This window comes from Enhydra lutris, unplaced genomic scaffold (assembly GCF_002288905.1).
Source record: "Enhydra lutris kenyoni isolate GAN:26980312 unplaced genomic scaffold, ASM228890v2 scaffoldscaffold24, whole genome shotgun sequence".
Classification (NCBI taxonomy): Eukaryota; Metazoa; Chordata; class Mammalia; order Carnivora; family Mustelidae; genus Enhydra; species Enhydra lutris.
This window is the reverse complement of record NW_019154108.1, coordinates 3,250,227-3,272,009: the sequence shown is the minus strand read 5'-3', so window position 1 is coordinate 3,272,009 and position 21,783 is coordinate 3,250,227. Positions and strand designations below refer to the sequence as shown.

The 21,783-nt window shown below is 43.7% G+C and overlaps 1 protein-coding gene across 1 annotated transcript; it reads right to left on the bottom strand.

The window, feature by feature from the left end:
• Positions 1 to 210: 210 nt before the first annotated feature.
• LOC111150843 (flavin containing monooxygenase 4) lies at positions 211 to 21,213 on the bottom strand. The gene is made up of 9 exons (XM_022508473.1): positions 21,044 to 21,213; positions 19,410 to 19,547; positions 17,509 to 17,697; positions 16,467 to 16,629; positions 8,353 to 8,495; positions 7,025 to 7,224; positions 5,123 to 5,475; positions 3,180 to 3,249; positions 211 to 973 (listed from the first exon to the last, which is right to left on the bottom strand). The coding sequence occupies exons 2-9, from the start codon at positions 19,539 to 19,541 to the stop codon at positions 553 to 555; spliced, it is 1,671 nt and encodes a 556-aa protein (XP_022364181.1). The 5' UTR covers positions 19,542 to 19,547; positions 21,044 to 21,213; the 3' UTR covers positions 211 to 552.
• Between the last annotated feature and the right edge of the window lie 570 nt (positions 21,214 to 21,783).

Here is a 21,783-nt window from a genome sequence, read left to right as displayed (position 1 = left end):
TATTCCCAAGCTCTGTACTTTTGGGGTCACCACAAACTGCCTTCATCTGTCAGCTGAAGATCGTAACCCTTGAGAGGTGGCCCTCTCCACAAAGAAGTCTCTTTCTCATTCATGATTGTTTTCTCCTCTTGCCTTATTAGGCCTAGGAATGGTAAAAATATCTCAGTTACTAGCTAGGAGTATTTTATTATCCCTATGATTTCCCTACACTCTGCCCAAACCTTTTGTAATAATCTCTGTGTCAAAATGTCCACAAATTACCTAATTTGAGTGTCGTCTTATTCCTATCGAGATCTTGATGGCAATACTGATGCTAATTTTATTTTAGCATAGTTGCTTAGGTAGCAGAGTAGAATTTGGATAGGAAAAGGAGGCAAGAAAGGAGGCACTGAGACTAGAGAGAAAGACAGTACAATAATTCAGATAAGAAATGACTGGACCTGAGCTTGGATGATAGCAGTTAAGACGGAGAGGAGAGGAGGGAGGCACAGAGTATTTGGAGATGGAATTAATGTGGCTGGGCACAACTCCGGTGATTAATGAGATTCGTCCTCACCAAATACGTATTAGGTAAGGGGAAATTCTATCCTGTAGATTATCTCGTACTGATTTCAAAAAAAATGAAGGTTTACAGATCAGTACAAGAGAGGCAAGGAGGATAGGTGCCCCCCACACTTTTAAATAATGTGACATGGAGGCAGGCTTGGTGGAATCAGGAACAATTCGAGTTTTTAAGGGTTTCAGTGTCCTGTCCCACTGGGTCAGGATGGCATTTCTGGCTCCATCCCATTTTCCAGGGCCCACGAGGCGGTATTGGTAAGGAGTGCACGGTCCAAAGAAAACTTCCCAGGCTAGTCTGGGATCCTTGAGGAACAGAAGAGGGACACTGGGCTTGGCGCCTATGCATGCAGCAAGGTCATCCAGGTACTGAATGAACTCAAGTTTGTCTTCACTGGTGTCTTTCATCACACCCCTGAGAGGAAAAAAGATGGATCATTTTCCATTTTCAAGTTATAAGTCACCCCTCCTCCCACCATTTTGTTTCTTCTTATCAGGGTCAAACCGTGTTTGGGAATGTTTTTCTATGTTGCAAAGGAAAAAAGTGAGAGGAGTTTATCTACAAAGGGTGTTGGTGAGGATAATCCATTTTGTTAAAGGGAATGGTAAAAGGAGGCCATTGGAGAGGGGCTCCAGATAATGGTTTGGGTTGTTGAATTTGATATAAGGTAAAAATCTGGTCAGTCCAAATACAACAGTTGAATGAATGAACATGATCAGAAAGCACTGATATGGCCGCCTACTTTTTTAATGTTAATTTTGAGTCGAGAGGGTCATCTGTGGTGTAACAGCACTGAACATGATGCAGACCTGAATATTGTGTATGAAAGTTTATTCCTACCTATTGCTGCTGTTAGTAAACCTTCATAATGTCCCTATGTCATTCATTCATTCATTTATTCTTTCGATAAATAAATGTTAAGCGTCCATCATGTGACAGGCACCATCCTAGGTGCTAGGGGCCAGCAGCGAATAAAACAAAGGCCTTGTCATCAACGAACTTACATTCTAGTGAGGAAATTAACAGATTATAAAAATGCCCAGCCAGGACGCCTGGGTGACTCAGTCGGTTAAGCGTCTGCCTTCAGCTCAGGTTAGGATCCCAGGGTCCTGGGATCGAGTCCCGCATCTGGCTCCCTGCTCAGCGGGGTGTCTGTTTCTCCCTCTCCCGCTGCTTCCCCCCCCCCCGCCCCCTTGTGCTCTTCCGCTCTCACTTGCTCACATTCTCTCCCTCAAATAAATAAAATTTTAAAAAATATTAACCCCCCCCAGCCAAATAGATATGTAATAAATCAGGTGGTCATAGGTATTATCAAGTAATATAAAGGCAGGGAGGGGGACAAGGCACTGAAGGGACTGGCTGGGCTGCCATGTTTATACAGTGTTGTCAGAGAAAGCTTCTCTCTTAAGAGGTGAGGTTTGACAGCCTGTAGCTCTCTGGTGGGGAGAACATCCCGGGCAGAGGAAATAGTAAGAGCAGAGGTTCTGAGGGGCTGTGCCTGGCATGTTTGCGGACCAGCAAGTTGGCTGGGGTGACTGGAGGAGTGTGGGTGAGGTGGGAGGACGGAAGGCAGTGGAGGCCCAGAGCCAGCTGGAAGCTCTGGAGGGCCACAGAGTTGCAGGGAAGTTTCTGGGAGTGAAATGGGAAGCAGTCAGAGGGCTCCGAATAGAAGAGCAGTCGGTGTTGCTCACTCCTGCTGCAGTATCAAGATCTGACTGTAGGACAGAGTGGAAGTGGGGAGACCAGAGCAGGGGCGACAGCAGGTGTCCTGGTGAGACATGATGGTGGCCTGGTCTGGGGTGGCTATGGGGGTAGGTGGAAGGGTCTGGATTCTGGATTTGTTTGAAGGTAGGTGCTGACGGTATTTGCTGATGTGGGGTCCGAGAGAAAAAGAGGAGAAAAGGATAACTCTAGGGTTCTTGGTGGACTGACTGGGATGAGCAGCCAGTGACAAAGAAGGGGAGAAGTCTCAGAGCAGCCCACGTGCGAGATGGGTGGGCTGGTGATGGGGTCGAGGGTGCGTTTGTAGACATACTCTCTCAATTTGAGAGACCTCAGTGGTGCCCAAGTGGACATACGTGGAGGGACTTGGATTAGGAGTGGGAATTCTGGGGAGAGAGACGGAAGCCACACTGTACGATGGCATTTAAAGCCACAGGCCGGGACGAGGCCCCCGAGGAGTGAGTGTTAGCGGAAGTGAGAAGAGGTCTGAGGAGTAAGGCCGGGCTTCACCAGTTTTTAGGAGGAAGGAGGAGGTCCATCAGTAAATTCAGAGAAAGAGCAGCCCAAGAAGTAGGAGGAGAACCAAGACACAGTGGAGTTCCGGGGGCCGGGGCACCCACGATTGCCGTCTGCTGGGGGCCGGGCTCTGAGTTTTACTGAGGTTACACGGCAGGTGCCCCCACGGACACATCTTAGGCCACAGATCTAGTTGGTAGAAGAGTTAAGGTTGAAAACATATTCTTCTGACTCTAGCGCGGTGACCTCCAGCCTGCTGTAGTGCTTCTCTAGGAATGGGTTGCATGTGTGTGTGTGTGTGTGTGTGTGTGTGTGTGTGTGTGTGTGTGTAAGGAAATACCCTGGTAGGTTTTCCTGGAACGAGCTGCATGTCATGTCCTACCTTTTTATGAGCTGCTCCTTTTTAGTAGCCTCGGCCATCAATTTCTGGGATGGAGGTATCTGACAGAGTCCTGTGAGAACAATCGGAAACACATTAATGTCACCTGTACCTTTTCCTTCAAGCTCTCCTCCCCCCACCATTTCTGTCCCACCATTGCTCTATCCTTAGGACATGTAACACTCAAAGCTCAGCCTGCCATTAGAGGTCATCTCCGGAGGCAAAGTCCTCCTCCAGACCCATTCACTAGGGTCCTCTCCTGCCAGGACAACGAGGATGGACACGCCATGGCCCCACCCTCAGTGGCACGGGTCCCCGGTCATCAGCACCCGCTCCAGCTGCGTTCTCTGCCCGTGTACCATATATATTCATATACGAAGTTGTCTGTATTATGCGGTTTGTGTACACCTGTTTGTGTCCGTGCGTTTGAGAGACCCAGTTGCCGGTTCAGCGGAAATACTAGCAACGACCTCATTTTTATAAGCCTGCCTGCCGGTGTCTGGGCCTCGCGGAGGCTCTGACTGCTCCAGTGGTGAGAAGCAGTGTCTCAGCCTCCCACCTACACGGTCTCAGGGCGTGCGCTCTGCTCTCCTGGCTGGGAGCCGAGTGCTGACCCAGAGCATGGGGTCCCCGTGTACTTGAGCTAGCTCTGCCTTCACTCCGCGATGCTTGTCGCCCGCATCACTTTATCCCGTGAAGAGTGGGCAGGACCTTCCTTGGCAGTTCCCGGATCGCCCCGAGACTCTCTGGAGAAGCCTGTGAGTACCCTGGGGCTGTGAGCTAATAGCGTTTCATTTTGTCAGTGCTGTCATTCTGATAAGCGCTTTTGAGCTCATTATCCAACACTAAAAAAGCCAAACAAAGTACCATCCGGTACTTAAGAGTCTTCTGTGGTTTTACTATAATTGGATAATGCTGTCAAAGCACTTTAATTGGCCTTAAAGAAACAAAAATTTGTGATCATTTAATGGAAAAGTGTGGCATTGGATGTCTATTACATTTGTACAGTGTGATAAAAGTCGACATGCCTTAAGACTGCATTCTGTGCTATTTGTAAATTATTGGCGATTGTTTTTATTCATGAAGGACACACTTCTGCTAAAGGACAGCTGATTGGCTCGGTAGTGATTCCTGTTTTTATTTAAAAAATCACACAAGTGCAGTTCTTTAAAATGCTTACTCATCTAAAACTTGCCCTGCTTTAGAGAGTTATGAAAATAACAGCCAGAGAAGAATGACAGCTGTCAATTAATAGCCTTCACTGTGTGCCAAGCACGGTGCTAAGTGCTCGGCAGACATCCGTCCTACGACATTCTTGGGAAGGAGGTTTTATTATTCCTGTTGTTCTGTCCTGATGAAGGCTCTGAGCTTCAGAGAGGTCCTCACAAAGCCGATGAGTTTGAGTTGGGGTCGGACCCCAGTAGCCCTGACTCCCATCATTGGTGCTCTTACAGTGAAAGTGGACAGTTTAGTGTCCAGTACCTAAAAAAATTTTTATAGGCATTTCTCAAAGGTTACCATCTCCTTAGAACTCAACTTTATTCACAGTGTGCATTAGTCCAATAACTTTCTTTGGAAGTGGTACAAAATTCTACTTCTAGAAATAAATGATAAGATTTAGAAGTAAATAAACCAGACTAGACTAGAGTAGAACAGAATAGGGGATCCCGAAGCTTCAGTAATTTCAGTGAATCTGAGAGATGGGATTATATGTTGTTGTCCAAATTTACTCCATCTAGAGAATCAAAAACCGTTTTTCCACTCTGTCATGTTAGCGATACGAGCACACCCACCTGATAATATCACCCACAGATGAAGTTAAGTATCTGTTAAACTCTTGATATTTTATATTACTTTAGCTTACATCTGTGCCACTTGGGCTAAATCACAAGGCACTCATTTGAAGACTGAGATGGTCACATAGGGCTTTAAAAAGAGTCAAGTACCTTTGAATACTCTCGTGGCCCAGCGTGCTTGGAGCTCCGTGCCCGCCAAGATGGATCCTTTAAGGCTGATGAAGCCAATGAGAGCTAGCGTTGCTCTCTCTAGGTTTGAAGGAAAGACCCACTTATATAGGAATATCTTCTTTGTACTGAGGCTTTTAAGAGGTTCTTCGAGAAAGGGAAAAGAAAATGTGTATCCTGTCGCGAAGATCACAGTATCGATGTTTTCTTCCACCGTTCCGTCTTCAAAGAGAGCGGAGGTTTCTGTAAACTCCTTCACGCCGGTTTTCATGGTGACTGTCCCACAAAGGATACAGGTTGGCAGTTCGTCATTCACAATGAATTTTGATATTTTCCTTTGACACAGAAGAGAAAATTATTCATTGTACTTATGTCTATGAGATACCGGAGTGAACTCTTCATTTGGTCAATTTAAGGAAGACTGTCTGTCAAGCATAGGGAGTGAATTGACCAATGTCTAGTTCAAAGTTGCCTCTCCAACTTTCTGTTGTAATAACACGTTTTGTCCTCCTACTTCCGGTAGAAGGCATGTCGACAATGTTTAAACCTATTCTTTCCTGCTTGGGGTTTAAAATTCTCTTGATATTAATTTCTGGAGCAATGCTTTCCTTGAAGCATCAGGATTGAGTAGGCAACAATCCATTTAATAATCAGTTTTGGGTCTCACCTCACCCAGGCCTCAAAGGATTGACAACAGGCAAAGAGGAAGTTACCAAGAAATTTTTGGATAAAAATAAAAAAAAATCTGAATCCATTTATGCTGACAAATATTTTCATTATGAACATCATTCTGTCTAATCACAGCAGACATAATGTCTTTGTAAAATAGACATTTTGGGGCACCTGGGTGGCTCAGTCAGTTAAGTGACTGATTCTTGATTTGGGTTCACATCATGGTCTCAGGGTCATATGGTCAATTCAAAGGGGGCTCTGCACTGGGTGTCGAGCCTGCTGGGGAGTCTCTCTCTCCCTCTCCTTCTGCCCCTTTCTCCCTCCCCTGCTTACACATGTCCACACACACTTTGTCACTCTCCCTCTCAAAAAACAAAACAAAACAAAACAAAACCAAAAAACAAATCATCCATTGCCATTAATTTTCCTTATAAGTTAAGAGCTGTCTTACCAAAGAAAAATATTTGGGTCAAGCATAAAATAAAAGTCACCTTTAATGACCTTATATTCATTATATATTATATATATATTATATATATATATATATTTTATATATATATATTCTATTCATTTCAAAGGTTTTCTTTCTCTTGCCATGTGCAACTTTATACAGATGTATATTAAAACATGTAATTCTAGGAATTCCTGTTGGAAATGCATCCTCTAATCATCTAGCCAGAGACAACATTGATGAAAAGTTATCTGTACTTTTGATGCTGGAAATATTCCATGTGTAGATGGTAGCCATTCCAAGATTCCTCAAAGCCAATTTTAATTTCTTGATTTTCAAGCTCGAAATGAAAAGTTTTTATCTTCATTTTCTTCTAGCCTAATGAATTCCTACTTTTGTTACCAGACAGAGAATATTCCCATCTCAAGGACTGCTGTGGTACCTGATGGACATTGTCTTAATTAAGGAGCTAAGCGGGTGCCTGGGTGGCTCAGCGGGTTAAGCCTCTGTCTTCGGCTCAGGTCATGATCTCAGGGTCCTGGGATCAAGTCCTGCTTTGGGTTCTTTGCTCAGCAGGGAGCCTGCCTCTCTGCCTACTTGTGATCTCTCTGTCAAATAAGTAAATAACATCTAAAAAACAATTAAGGAGCTAAGGTCAGAACAGAATAAACAAAGGCAGCATTATAATTATTGAAGATTTTGAGTTCTGAATAAAATAGAATGAAAAATAATTTTCCCATTAAATAAAAAAATTTAAGTACCCCTTTGTAATACTTAATCCATAATTCTCATGGTTAAATCTTTTATTCAGTTGCCTCTGTTGAATCCAGTTTAGTACACGCGAGGGCAGAACTTGTGTGATAAAATTAAGGCATCTTCTTGTAAGCACCATATTAAATGGGTAGCCCCCATCTGAAGAGCGGTGGAGAACCCAGGCACCAGTCCTGGTACTGAGAAGTACCTAAAAAGTAAGGCAGGATAAATAGAGGGACATCATCTTGTAGTATTTTTCCTTGGTGTGCTTCAAATGTTCTCATAACACCTGACCTTTTTTTTTAAGTTTTTAATTTTAATTCCAGTTAGTTAACATACAGTGTTCTGTTAGTTTCAGGTGTACAATATAGTGATGCAGCATTTCCATACAGTACCCAGCGCTCATCACAATGGGTGCACGCCTTCATCCCCATTACCTGTTTCACCCATCCCCCCATCCACTTCCCTCTGGGAACCACCAGTTTGTTCTTTATAGTTAGGAGTCTGTTTCTTGATTTGTCTCTCTTTCCCACTCTTATTTTTTCCCCCCATTGTTTGTTTGTTTCTTAAATTCCACATGTGGGTGAAATCATATGGTATTTGGCTTTTCCTGACTGACTCATTTTGCTTAGTCTTATACTCTCTAGCTCCATACATGTTGCTGCAAATGGCAAGATTTCATTCCTAACATCTGTTCCTAACTGGTAAATTTGTACACAGATCTATAAATGACTTTCTGTCATTGCCATTGAGGTTATGCACTATTCATCAGGCAGTTTTTTTCCCATCTAAGTAATATCAAATTTAAAGTGATGTTTTGGGAGAGCTATTTTAATTGGGTTAAATCAAAATCTCTTCTTTCCAAATCGAATCACTGTCCTATAATTTATGTTAAAGTGGAACAGATTTCTAATTTGTGAATCTGTGCTTGGACTTTCTAAAATCATTAAATATACTTCGTGGGCAGAATAAAGGTTGCTTTTCTTTTAAAACAAATGTGGTCAGAAAAAACCTTCCCTTTTCTAACTTTATATGGGAGTTTTGCCAGAATCGCAGAGGGAGAGTGTAAAAGAAAGATAATTGGTCTGGGTGGAACGAATGGCCCGTTTGGTCTTGTTTCTGAAACTGTTACCTCTGAAAAGTCCCTAGTGGTCTGACATCCATGCAGTTTCCTAGCCCCCTCTTGGAGATGGTTCACTCCTGTAACTGGTGGATTTTTTCACTCATGCTATGTCCAGATGATTTAGCAACTGGCTAATGTGTTTTGTCATCATGTCTGCCTCTCTCCAGACACCAGAAAGGATGATGGGGTGAGGGTGTGGATTCACCCGGGTACCTGTGCTGCCATCCGACTCAGCTCCACGGCCACGTCTCCTGCAGTGTTCCCAAGACCGATCACTAACACGCGTTTGCCTTGAAAGCCTTCTGGGCTCTTATACTCCTGACTGTGCAGGATCTGGCCTTTAAATTTATGAATACCTGAGGGGAAGGAGGGATCAGAAAATCAGAAGAATCTAAAGTTGTAATTCCCTAGGAGGCAGGCATAGGGTCTGGAGGAAAAGGAAAGTTCCAGAAATACATCAGCCTTTTGCTCCTGCTGCTAATTGAAGGAAGTAGAAGCAGCACACCAGCTCCCTCTCCACTGGATTCTGGGAGCCCAGATATAGACTGAGCACAACCTACAGGAGACTGACAAATGCGGGAGAATTTGTATGCCACGCGAGTGCTCCCTGTGAAAGCCGTTACTTGGGGGGACTCGAGCTCACTGCAAATAAACCTCTCACTCATGATCCTGAACATGGTAAGCGAGAATTAGACTGTATTTTACCCAACAGATATAGTCTATAAGAATATGGCTTGTGTATATAACATATTTACAAATTGAATTTTAATTTATTTACAGTGTTCCACAGAAGAAATTTTGTGGCAAGTTCTCTTATACATAAAGTATCTTTTTGTGGTTTAGGCTTGCTGCTTATACTTAATGCTTATTTTACTTTATTCTTTATTATATGCTTAATGCTTTATTATACCCTATGCTTATTTATACTCCATTCTTATATTATTTCTATTTGGGTTACTACTGATCTTTCCAGTTCCTAACACTCTGTTAATAGCAGGACCATGATTATGGTATTTGTGAACATGAGAAGGGATCTCAGAATGTTTCTTCTCTTGATTCATTTTTGGTAACTCTCTCCTTGGCATCTAGAAAAAAGACATAAAGCGTGGATTTGTGTAAACGAAGACTGGGAGTAACAGAGGAAGTAGAGGTGTTTGCAGTGGCGGCCGCAGCCATGGGATTACGTTACGAGGCGGCAGAAGGAACAAGAGGGATGGGGTCAGTGACCGTCGGACCCACAGGTGGGTGAGATGAAGGTCTGACAAGGCACCTGAAAGGGAAGCTTTCAAGTACTTCTGAAATTTTAAAATAAAAAGATGAAACTAGGGTTGTCTGGGGGGTACAGTTGGTTCAGTGTCTGACTCTTGGTTTCAGCGCAGGTCGTTTTCTTAGGGTTGTGAGATGGAGCCCTGCATCTGGCTCCACGCTTGGTAGGGAGGCTAAGACTCTCTCTCTCTCTACCCCTCTGCCCCTTCCCCCACTCTCGCTCTAAAATAAATAGAAATAGGGAAGCTTGAGTGGCTCAGTCAGTTAAGTGACTGACTTCGGCTCAGGTCATGATTGCAGGGTCCTGGGATCAAGTCCTGTGTCGGGCTCCTTGCTCAGACGGGAAACTGCTTCTCCCTCTGCTGGCTGCTCTCCCTCTCCCTTTGACAGATAAATAAATAAAATCTTAAAGAAATAAAATAAGTAGAAATAAATCTAAAAATAAAAAAATGAAACTGTCTCCCAGAATATATCATTCTCCTATCATACAATGACTGATTGATTCATGTACTTAATAACATTTATTGCATTGGTAATATGTGTAACACAATATTTTAATTGGATTCTTTGCCTCCTAAGGCCCCCAAAGCTGGTAACTGAATACAATCCTGGCCATATTCCCAGGGACATGTTAAGCCCACTGTGCAGCATTTGCAAAGAATGTGTATGCAGATCCGTTTTGGGGTCCCTAGCCCCTCACTCACTTTTGGGGATAGGAGTCGAAGCAGCCAGGAGCTGGAAATTGGAGAATTTCAGGAAAGGACGTAAAGTGCTGTGACGTTTTCTGTCCCTGGGACATGAAGGCAGGGTGGAGGGGCTGCAAGGAGACCATTGTGAGACCTTGACCCTTGGAGTCTATGAAGCTCGGGGCCTGGTGTTTGACCCAAACTCGACAGGCTGTGGCTGTGCTTGCCTGCGGGTGAGGCTGGCTGTCCTGGTAGCAAGTTCTTCCTCCCCAGTTCCACATTAGTCTTAAAACTACTTGTGAAAGATCTGTGGTGATTAGTGAAAAGCAGAAAAGGCTCTTTTTTTTTTTTTTTGAGACTCTTTTGAAGATTTAATTTTTTTTTTTAAAGATTTTATCCATTTGACAGAGAGAGACACAGCAAGAGAGGGAACATAAGCAGGGGGAGTGGGAGAGGGAGAAGCAGGCTCCCTGCTGAACAGGGAGCCAATGCAGGGCTCGATCCCAGGACCCTGAGATCATGACCTGAGCCAAAGGCAGATGCTTAACAACTGAGCCACTCAGGTGCCCCACCAATATTTTATTAAAGAATTTTTTTTTTTTTTTATTTGTCAGAAAGAGAGAGAGCACAAGCCAGAGGAGGAGCAGGCTCCCTGCTTGGTGAAGAGCCTGATGCGGGGCTCGGTCCCAGGACTCCAAGATCACGACCGGAACTGAAAGCAGATGATTAACCAACTGAGCCACCCAGGCGACCCACCAGAAAAGCCATCTTAAAAAGAGTAAACCTTGGGGCACCTGGGTGGCTCAGTGGGTTAAGCCTCTGCCTTCAGCTCAGGTCACGATCCCGAGGTCCTGGGATCAAGCCCCGCATCGGGCTCTCTGCTCAGCGGGAGCCTGCTTCCTCCTCTCTCTCTGCCTGCCTCTCTGCCTGCTGTGATCTCTGTCTGTCAAATAAATAAATAAAAATATATATTAAAAAAAGGTTTCTTTCTTAAAAAAAAAAAAAGAGTAAACCTTAGATAGATGTCACAGGGGCTTCGACAGCATTTGAAATCATTACCCAAACCGTTGTAGCTCTCTTGCACTTTGGACTAAGTAAAAATTGATAGAAATGATTGCATTTATTCCCCAACTGTTCACATTTTGGCTAGGGCTTTGTCTTGCAGTGCCTCGTCATTTCCTTGAGGAAACTGTATGACTATTTTATGTTATTTTTTTGCATTGCTATCATGTTTGAAATACTTTACCACTGAAGGAGTAGAGGACATGCCACCCCAAATGGGCCGCTTTGATAGACTGATCATTTTTAGGTGAAGGGCCTTGAAATACGCAAAGGCAGGGAGAGGCCTTATCTGGACCCGCCTCATCTGCCTAAAGGCAGATCCTCCAAAAGGACTCTTGTGGTCATAAAACTCTTCCCTGGCGTTTCAACAACCAGGGAAGATTGGCTCTTGTATCACAGGAGCGGACAGCAGAAGTCTCTACAGACAAACTTTGTCGCAAATGATCGTATCTCCCATCGACTCTTCTAAGAGCCTGTTATTCGTCTTTCTAGAAACACTTCCTGTCCCCCCCCCACCGTTGCCTACAGCCCCTCCCCTTTCCCTATTAAGATGGTATGTAAACTCTCAAATCTCATGGCTTTTTTGGGTATTCATTATTTTCTATGATGCCCCCAGATTGGTATTAAAAATTAATAAATCTGGGGGCACCTGGGTGGCTCAGTGGGTTGAAGCATCTGCCTTTGGCTCGGGTCATGATCCCGGAGTTCTGGAATCGAGCCCCGCATCGGGCTCTTTGCTCGGCAGGGAGCCTGCTTCCCTCTCTCTGCCTGTCTCTCTGCCTGCTTGTGATCTCTGTCTGTCAAATAAATAAATAAAATTAAAAAAATTAATAAATCTGTATACCTTTCTCCCTGTTAATCTGCCTATCAAGCTGAGGAGGGTAGAAGGAAAGTCTTTTTTTCCTTACAAAACAGAACTGCGCATTTCACCATACATATACGCAAAATGGGGGTCTTTTTTTTTTTGACAATTCACCCACAGTTTTTTTAAAAGATTTTATTTATTTATTTGAGAGGGAGTGAGAGAGAGAGAGAGAGCATGAGAGCAGGGTGAGGAGCAGAGGGAGAAGCAGGCTCCCCATTGACAGGGAGTCTGACGTGGGGCTCTATCCCAGGGCCCTGAGATCATGACCTGAGCCAAGGGCAGATGCCGCTTAATAACTGAGCCATCCAGGCACCCTATTTATTAATTTTTAAGTAGGCTCCACATGCAACGTGGGACTTGAACTCACGACCTTGAGATCAAGGGCCGCACACTCCACGGACTGAGCCAGCCAGGTGCCTGAGAGCTGGGAATATAACTGCAAGTATTCTGATGCAAGATCCTGGACTTTTAATGTCCAGGTTATGCCCCACTACCTCCCCCTGTCTCTCTTCCAGTATCACTCTGTCATCACTTTGTGCACGGTAAATTGCATCGCTGTTACTCAAGGAATGAATTCACGCTATGGTTTAGCAGGAAATTATACCCTTTACAAAAAAAATCTTAATGAACTGTGGTCAGCCAGGGACCTCTAGAGTTATTCTCTCAAGTCAGATTTGTAATAATCCTCCTGGAGATGGGAGTTACTCATCCTTGTCTTTATAGGTAAATCCACTCAGCTTAGAAAGGCTAAGTGATTTGTTTAAGGCCATATAATTAGTAAGTGCCAGAGATAGGATTTAAATTCTGGTTTTATGACTCCCATTTGTGCTACCTTTCAAGCTGTTTTTCTCCTTCACATGACTTAAGAGATTGAGTTTGCTCCGGAAATAGCAAGTAATTATATTTAATTTGGTACCAGTAATTCACCCCCCCCATTTCTCTTTCTGCAAAAGAGCAGGCAGAATTCTTTCATACCAACACCCGGAGCTAAGTCCCCCTGAGCCCTCTGTTCAGGGTCCTGTGCTGGGCACTCCACGGCCAGCAGCTGATTTCATCCTCAAGCAACCCTAGGAAGAAAGTGCTGAGTCTTTCATTTTACAGGGGGAGAAATAGGGACTTAGGACACACGGTTTGCCCAGGTGCCAAAGAAGCCAGAGGCACAGCTTGAACCTAGGTTGCCCATGGTAATCGGGGGCAAGGCTGCTTCTACTTGGACAACGGAAATGACTCTAAGGCTTTAGTTTCCATGAGAATCACATTGCGGGGGGAGTTTGTTAAACATTGGGATTCCAGGGGCCCACTTTTGGAGGTTCTTACTCTGTAAATGCCACACGAACTTGCTTTTAAAATAAGCATCTCAGGTCTTGGCAGTGGTTAGGAAACCCTGAGCCGTGGTCATAGCCCACAGCTATCATCACACTAATTCTTTTCTTTCAGGCTGTTTTCATAAGGCTGTTCGGTAACTGATTTCATTCAATAAGCTCATATTAAACATACACTCTTGTCATGGAAAATGACTTCAAGGTTCAGCTTTCATTTTAACTGTATTTTGCTTTCTCGATCTCATGCCCATGTATGGGGGGGCGGTGCCAGGGAGTGGAGAACTGGGGACGACTGAGCCCTTGTGGATTGCTGTCCCCTCACTTGGGGACATTTAATGCCAGATGATAAATGCATCATTCGATGCCAAGGAAATGCAACATTCAGGGGAGAGAAGTTTTCAGACAACTGGGCAATTTAACACAGAAACATCAAAACCTTTTTTTTTTAACAGAAGTCTTTCTGAAGGTAATTATCTATTTTACGTCCTAAAAGTAGATAATTCAAAGTCATCCTTATAACCTTCAATTATTGCATCGTCCTCTTATTCAGTGACACCCTCAGGGTCTGCCGAGGGGCACGGGACTTAGTTTGCCTTGTCACTAAATGTCTCTTTCTTCATCTCATACTTACTGCCCTAATGTTATGGTTTAGGAAATCACAGCAACTGTCTTAGGGGAAGGACGACCAGGCCCTTGAATTCCATTTACAATGCTCACAAAGCTAAAGACATTTATGAGTAACTGATCACACACAATTAGGCATTCACATCCCTCATCTATAACTAATGATCACAACTGATACGCGGTTGGAGAGTCAGTCTTACACAACTTCTGCATGGAGAGAGGAATGTGCAACTCGGGTCCGTGTTACCCACGCTGGGGCTCCCACCTGGGACATAGGAGGACCTCGAACTCTGAGGTGGGATGGGTGCTGAGACAGGAGTTGAAACAGAGGGCTGAGTAGTTCTTAGTCTGGGGGAATCACACGTCTCTTAGGAAGCGGCTTCTTCTGAACAGCTCTCAGAGGTTCATACTAGTTCCCAGGAGGTCACGAGTCACAGCAGCAGGAGCTACTGTTGGTGGAGAGCTCACTAAGTGGTCTGTCCTCTGCTGAGTATTTTACATGGATGATATCACTGAATTCTCAGGACCGCTCTATGAGATGGAGTCACTGGGCGAAGTTTACCCAAGGTTATGCAACTAGTGCTGGGATGTGGTCTGGGCTGCTGACTTCAGAACTTTGTTCCTAAGTAGTAAGCTAAAGGTCACGTCTCCAGGGCCATTGCCCCCAGGGAACTGTAGCAGATCAGGACTCCTTGGAAACCTTCCACTGTGTCCCTCAGCAACATTCTGCATTCTGGGAACACAAAGAAAACTGGGGTATCTGTCCTGGTGTCCTCCTGTCACAAATCCTTCTAGAGTCTAGTCATAAACATAGACCTTCTCAGGAAGAGTCTCTGAAATCAGTATGTGTGAATTCCTTTTCCATAATCTGGGTTTTGGGCAAAAGAGAAGGGCACACCGCTACATCTGATGCAATCATTTCTTCCCCAGAGGTCATTAGCGTATATAGAAATGTTTGCTCTTGAAATGACCTCAGACTACCGTGTGATTCTGTTTTATGTTTGCCCAGTCTCTTCCCTCGGAACTGGCTCTTCTGGATGACATGCTTTAAACTGCCACAGGGATTCCCCACGTCTCAGTTCTTGGGTGATCTTTTGCAGTAGCAACTTTTAGTCAGAGTCCAAGTGGAACTAAGGGTAAACCGAGCCAAACCTGACAAGACACTCCCTTCCAAAAACACCAGTGCTCTGGCACTCGTAACACATCTCGGAAACTTTGTTACGAGAGCTGGTTTTATATTTCTTCAGTGCTGTGTCGTTGTTCATTTAGGCAAGTCTGAAGCCCAACCACTATTCACACCATTGCTTCTCTGCAAAATTATGCAGAGCCTCGCTCGATCCCTAAAACATTTGTTTAAAGTAGGATATTTTGTTAATTTGAGATACATTTGTAAGATTTACATTTCGGGGTTTTTTTTTGTTTTTTTTTTTATTGGCTCAGGTTTGCAAGCTTTCTTCTTCACCCTCGTCCTTAAACGTTCTTTCAATTCCTTAATGAAGTTTCAAAACTTCACTTCCTCCATTGTCTTTAAAGCCACTTCTAAGTGACAGAAGAGTAGCTGCACTACATTTTAATCATCCTCATTTGATCTCAAAACATGGTGATCTGCCAATCATGACGACCATGGCTTTGAACTATGCGGATCCACTTACACATGGATTTTTCTCAATAAATACCATACAGCACTGCAAATGTATTTTCTCTTCCTTGAGGTCTCCTTAATCACGCTTTCTTTTCTCTAACTTACTTTATTGTAAGAATATAGTATATAATACACATATAGAATATGTATGAACTGACTGTTCATACTATTAATAAGGCTTCTAGCCAACAGCAGGCCATTAGTAAAGTTTTTTGGGGTGAGTCAAAAGTTATATGGGGATTTTTGACTATGTAGGGGGTCAGCGTCCCTGACCCCCGAGATGCTCAAAGGTCGATTGTACATTTAAAAAAAAATGAGCTGTTAGAGTCAAAAGCATTTCCAAAAGGAATTTCTAAAACTCCATTGTGGCAATAGCTTTGGCATAAGAGATGTATGGATTATTATTGTGGGGACCATTTTGAAGGGTGAAAATATTTCCTGAGATGTATACTTGCTGCTCTGTTCTTTAAAAACAAATCTGTTAGGTTTTTTTATACTGTCACTTCCTTTAGGTTATTGAATTACAGATCACTCCTGATTCAAATGACCTGTAATTCAACAACAAAATTCAAAAGCTTGTATTTTTTTTTTTTTAATGACCCACAAGCCTTATGTGATCATTGAACTTGAATCAGACAGGCATGTTAAAGCTTCAGTAATAGCAGCATTTATATTAATAAGTAAATAAGAAGACACCTCCATAGTTCTTTACACCTTTCAAAGTTATTTTGTACATTGCATTTCTGTGGGTGAACATAGAGTTGTCTCTAGTCATTAGGAATTATTTTCAGTTACAAATAAATGACTTTTTCTAGGAGAGCCCAGAAGAGTAGACATGGTCTCAGGTAGAAATGACTCACCAGGAAAGGACTCCAAGGGTAAACGGGGATTTAGGTAATGTCCGGTGCAAACCATGACAGCATCAAAGACAGCTCGTTCCTGCTTCCCCTCTGTCTCTGTGACAACATCCCACTGGCCAGTTTTGGAGAAGTCTGGACGCTTTGTTATACTGCGCACTGTGGTCTGAAAGTAGCAGACAATACTCAATTTCTTTCTTTCTTTTTTTAAAAATATTTTTTATTTTTTTTAAACATTTATTTATTTGACACAGAGAGAGAGAGAGGGATCACAAGCAGGCAGAGACGCAGGCAGAGAGGGAGGGGGAAGCAGGCTCCCCACTGAGCAGAGAATCGGATGCGGGACTCCATCCCAAGACCCTGGGATCATGACCTGAACCGAAGGGAGAGGCTTTAACCCACTGAGCCACCCAGGTGTCCCCACTCACTTTCTGTCAGTCACCTTGGGACCTCATGTAATGGCTGGTGTGGTAACCATGTTCATGGGCCAAGCCCATCTCAGGGTAAGAGGTTTGTCAATATTAGTTTATCTCCCCAATAAAGCAATTAAGTAACTTGTACAAAGTCTCAAAAGCAGTCCTACATGGTAGGCCCCAAAACATTTGCATTTCTTCCCTGGAAGGAGGAAACATTTAGTTCTTATTTCCAGCGGGAAGGAGATGAGTTACAATACCAAATGCATCTGGAAAATGTGGGAACAGTTTTGGCTCGTTATAGTTTCTGCAGTTCAGATTCCTAGTCATTTCTTCCCAGCACATTTCATGAACTAAATTTGTTTCTTCTTTCCTCTCAAAGGAAAAAATCTCTAAATTTCATCCTGAATAAGAATTTGGATTCAGAAGAGGAATCAGGAAAGTGTATATCTTAGTGATTTATTTGAGCAAAAATGAGAAGTCGGAGAAGTGAGGAGTCTTTATCATCTGCCTTATTCATACAGAGAGAAAAAATAAAAATCAGGAATAAGTTTACTTAGGATGCCCTTTCCATTAGCTTGCTGAATGGGCAGCCCCCATTATTAACCTTTCCGTAACCCAAGTTGTCTTACCCTAAACCGAATGTATTTCAGAAGGTCAAAGTGCTCAGCAAATTCTTGGAGATAGTCCCAAAATTTTCCTTGGTTCATGAAATTGGGATAATCTTCTTGGAAGGGGAAGTTGCTATAACATGACATTTCTTTGCAGACATTTGTCACTAATGACCTGTAGACCCTGGTCATCCCATCTTTAGAAGTTTCCTGTGGTGAAACATAGTTAGCTAGATGGGGTGGGGGAGGCAGGAAGAAAAGAGATTCCACTTGTAATTCCAAAGAGTTTCAGGAAAACAGCATTAGAACTCCATGCTATAGTTGTCAGAAATCATTGGTGGGACTGGAATTATTAAACACAATATCTTTCTCACACTACAAAGAAGTTAACAAAATTTAGTAGGCCTCCAAGACTAACACTGCCTTTCAGTGATTCCATAAACACAGGGCCTACAGTCTGCCTGGCTTATTTTTTTCTTCTTTTTTTGCCATCCTCAATCTCTCCACTCATGAGGACCTCGTCCTCTTGCCTTTGCTCACAGAACGCCTGATTGATTTTTGTATTTATTGTCTAGGTATATTTTCTTTTTCTTGTTTTTAGATATCTTTAGTTTAGAGAGAGCGAGCATCCACGTGCACGTGGGGGGAGGGGCAGAGGGAAAGGGAGAGAGAATCTTTGTGTTGGGGGTGGAGCCCAATATGGGCTCAATCCCAGGACCCTGGGATCATGACCGGAGCCGAATCGGGAGTCAAATGCTTAACTGACTGAGCCATTCAGGCACTCTTATTTTCTTTCTTTCCTTCCTTCCTTCCTTCCTTCCTTCCTTCCTTCTTTTTTTTTTTTTTTAACTCAATATTATTTTCTAAATATTTTCTCTATTATTTTAGAGTTGGGGAAGAAAACCAAACCAACTGTGGGGTCAAGTAGCAGAAAGTACACAAACCAGACCCAGTGTTTTCTTTCCACACCGACATGTGGTGGCTCGATCAGCGTCACAGCCCATCGGAAAAACCTTCCCCCCAGCACACTGTAATCCTAGGGTTGTGACCACACCTGCTTACATACATTTGCTTATTCCCTTTCCTTCACCGTCTGTCAAAGACTGGCAAAGGCCACCTTTTCCATGAAGACTTCCCTCACTCGTAGAGTTCGAAGTACTCTCCACCACGAGTTCCCACTGAACGTTGCTTTTCTCTTACCCCTGGAGCATCCAGTTCTCAGACCTTCTGTCTCCTGACACTTTATGTCCCACCAGTGGGAGGGATGCCTAGGTCCCTGCTGAGGCAGCTGGTATTAAAGCCACTTCCAGCCCCTACTTCTGTTGCTCGAGTCACCTAACAGCTGGACTAGCCCTAGGTGTAACCCCCTAGGGTGCACATTCCACTCCTTAGAAGAACTAATCAGTGCCTTGGCTCTTTATATTGTGATAAGGTATAAGCTCCCAGACCTCCCACCCCGACCTTTCAGGGTCTGGATTCTTGCCCCACTCCTGCCAATTCTCTTCCCAAAGACCTGAATAATCCTGTGGTCTGGAGCTCACTCCCTGAGGCCAGGTTCCATCCTTCCAAAAGCGTCATCTGCTCTGTATTCACCAATGCCACTCGGCCTAACCTAGGTGACACTGTTACTTTGTCTCAGAGTGTCCATGGTCTAGAAATCACTGTAACTTCCACCACTATGTTTGGTGTATCAGATGGAACTCTTCCTTCCTCCCTCTTCCAACTGGCCTTGACCTTGCCCTGTGGAGTCCGCAGGTTCATCACCTGTCAGACTGCAGGAGGCGGTCTGGTGTACGAGCTGGGTGTTGTAGTGAGCTGCTTTCTTACGTGATCACCAAGGTAGGCTGAGGCCACCATGCCTTTGTGGCCTCAGCCTACAGGCAGTTTATGATTGATGGACGTGGGAGGGTACAAATACGCACAGTAAACTTCCATAGTCCCCCGATGTCGTTAGTTCTCTCAAAGCAGGTGGGCTCCAGGTCCTCATCCAAGCAGCACTTGATGGAGGACAGGCCACTCACACCAGCTCCAATCACTGCCACTCGCTTGGCCATGGTACTCTGTTGGAGGAAGGCCGGGCTGAGCGACAAGATTGGAAGGAACCTCCTGTCATAGAACTCGACTCTTGGAGCGGTCTACACACCCTCTCTGAGCTGAGGCAGATTCACATTTTGGTTGAAAATGAAATCAGACTCTGGAAATCAGAGTGTTTGGCTTAAATCTTAGTGTCACTCACTAATATAGCATGAGCTTGGGCTAGCTATTAATCTTCTCTGGGTCTCAGTTTTCTGTTTAGTACGAAATGGAATGGAAATAATAATAATAATATCTTAAATATTTGTTATGAAGTTAAATGATTGATATGTTGGAAGGACTGTGGAAGTGTGTCTCCTACACAGTAAGTGCTCACTTAAATTCAGTTCTTGGTATTAACTACTATAGTCAGGACCTTGATCCTGTTGAGACTTTATTTATTTTTGTTTAATTTTTAAACATTTTTTTATTTTACTATTATTATTATTTTTATTTTTATTTAAGCAGGCTCCATGCTTAACATGGGGCTTGAACTCGTGACCCCGAGATTAAGAGTTGCCTCTTCCACTGAGACAGCCAGGTGCTCCTCTGGATGTTAGATGCTCTCCGTAGTGAAAGGGCCTTTGCTATCACCTCATCGTTCTAGACCCTAGGACCTGTGGGTAGCAAAAATGTTAGTTTTTCTTCAAAACATCTAGAGTCCTGAAGAATAGCTAGTCAAGGGTCATCTCCTGCCATATATCAAAGATATTCCACGAATTAAGGGCAGGTCTTAATTTTGCACAGAGGCAAGAAAGATGGACCATGATATAGAACAAAGTCCTCAAGGAGAGTTCTATGGGACATTCTAGGTGAGGTCTTCTGGAAAGTAGAGACTGCGGGTAGTATGTGTCACAGGGATTTATAACTAGTTTTTCTTGTTATTCTAATTCGGACTTCTGCAAATATCATCACAGCTTTCTTTCTTTCTTTCTTTTTTAAGATTTTTATTTATTTATTTTACAGAGAGAGGGAGATCACAAGTAGACAGAGAGGCAGGCGGAGAGAGAGAGAGGGGGAAGCAGGCTCCCCGCTGAGCAGAGAGCCCGACGTGGGGCTTGATCCCAGGACCCTGAGACCATGACCTGAGCCGAAGGCAGAGGCTTAACCCACTGAGCCACCCAGGTGCCCCTCATCACAGCTTTCATAATGACGGATGGACTAACCACTTAGTTAATTCCAACGAATCAGCTATGTTGAGGAATTGTCCGAGTTTTAAGTTACTTATTTAATTAAATTACTTATTTACTTATTTATTTGTCAAATTATTTAATTAATTACTTATTTAATTTAAATTATTTATTTAAACTTATTTAAATTGCTTATTTGTAAATTACTTATACAAAAATGCCTAGCACCAAATATCAGTGTTCATTCCCTACCTCCCTAATTGTCTCCCTCTTTTCCTCTTTCCCCTAGAAAAGACAGCTCCCAAAGACAAAATTAACCAGCAAGTTTGCCTCTAACCAGTAGGCATACATACCTGTGGTTTCCTTTGGGTTGAGGAGTCGGATTTCTAGACAGTTTTTAATCGGAAATAAGTGGCCTCCATCAATAATAACACTGGAATTTTCAGGCCACTAGGCAGAAACCCAAAGTTGGTGGCTCTCAGCTGTGCTTTCTTTGCAATAATAATGCCGAAGATGGTGGCTCACGGAACTGGTAAAGTGCAAAACAGGCCACTGTAGACAGACTGGAAGCAAAGTAATTCATTAAGCAGGCGAGCCGTGGGCACCTCTAAGTGCAGTTACTGAGCCAGGTGTGGGGGACCCACAGATGAAAAGCCAGTAACTAAATAATAGTAATAATAATAAAAAAGACTGTCCACAAGGAGATGCCACCATATGGAGAGAGGTGGACACTTGCGGTATCACGTGGGGCGTCCCTGCAACAGCGGTGCGCTCTGGGTAGGCTGTTGGGCTGCGTAGCTCTGCCTGGAGGCTTAGAGACCCAGAAGGGGCTGTGTTTTTCTGGGGTGAAAACACCTTGCTCTTTACACACCAACTTAAGAGATGGTACAGGCAGCAAAAACAAACTGGGAACTTCTGCCTCTTAAAATTACACAACACTTGCAGATCATGAATTTCTGAGTGAGGGCAACCATTTAAAAAACCACTGAGGGAGGTTGTGAGTGAATTGAAAACTGGAAGATGTGGGTTCTAGTGCTCCCTCTGCCTCTAACCAGTGTATATATGTAAACAAGATTCTTTTGTTCCCTGTGTG

Coding starts and splice junctions, on each gene's coding strand:
- LOC111150843 (XM_022508473.1), bottom strand. CDS start 19,541: ATGGCCAAGCGAGTGGCAGTGATTGGAGCTGGTGTGAGTGGCCTGTCC. Junction 16,630..17,508: donor TGAAATACATTCGGTTTAGG/GTAAGACAACTT, acceptor TGCTACTTTCAG/ACCACAGTGCGCAGTATAAC. Junction 7,225..8,352: donor TGAGTCGGATGGCAGCACAG/GTACCCGGGTGA, acceptor CTTACTTTTTAG/GTACTTCTCAGTACCAGGAC.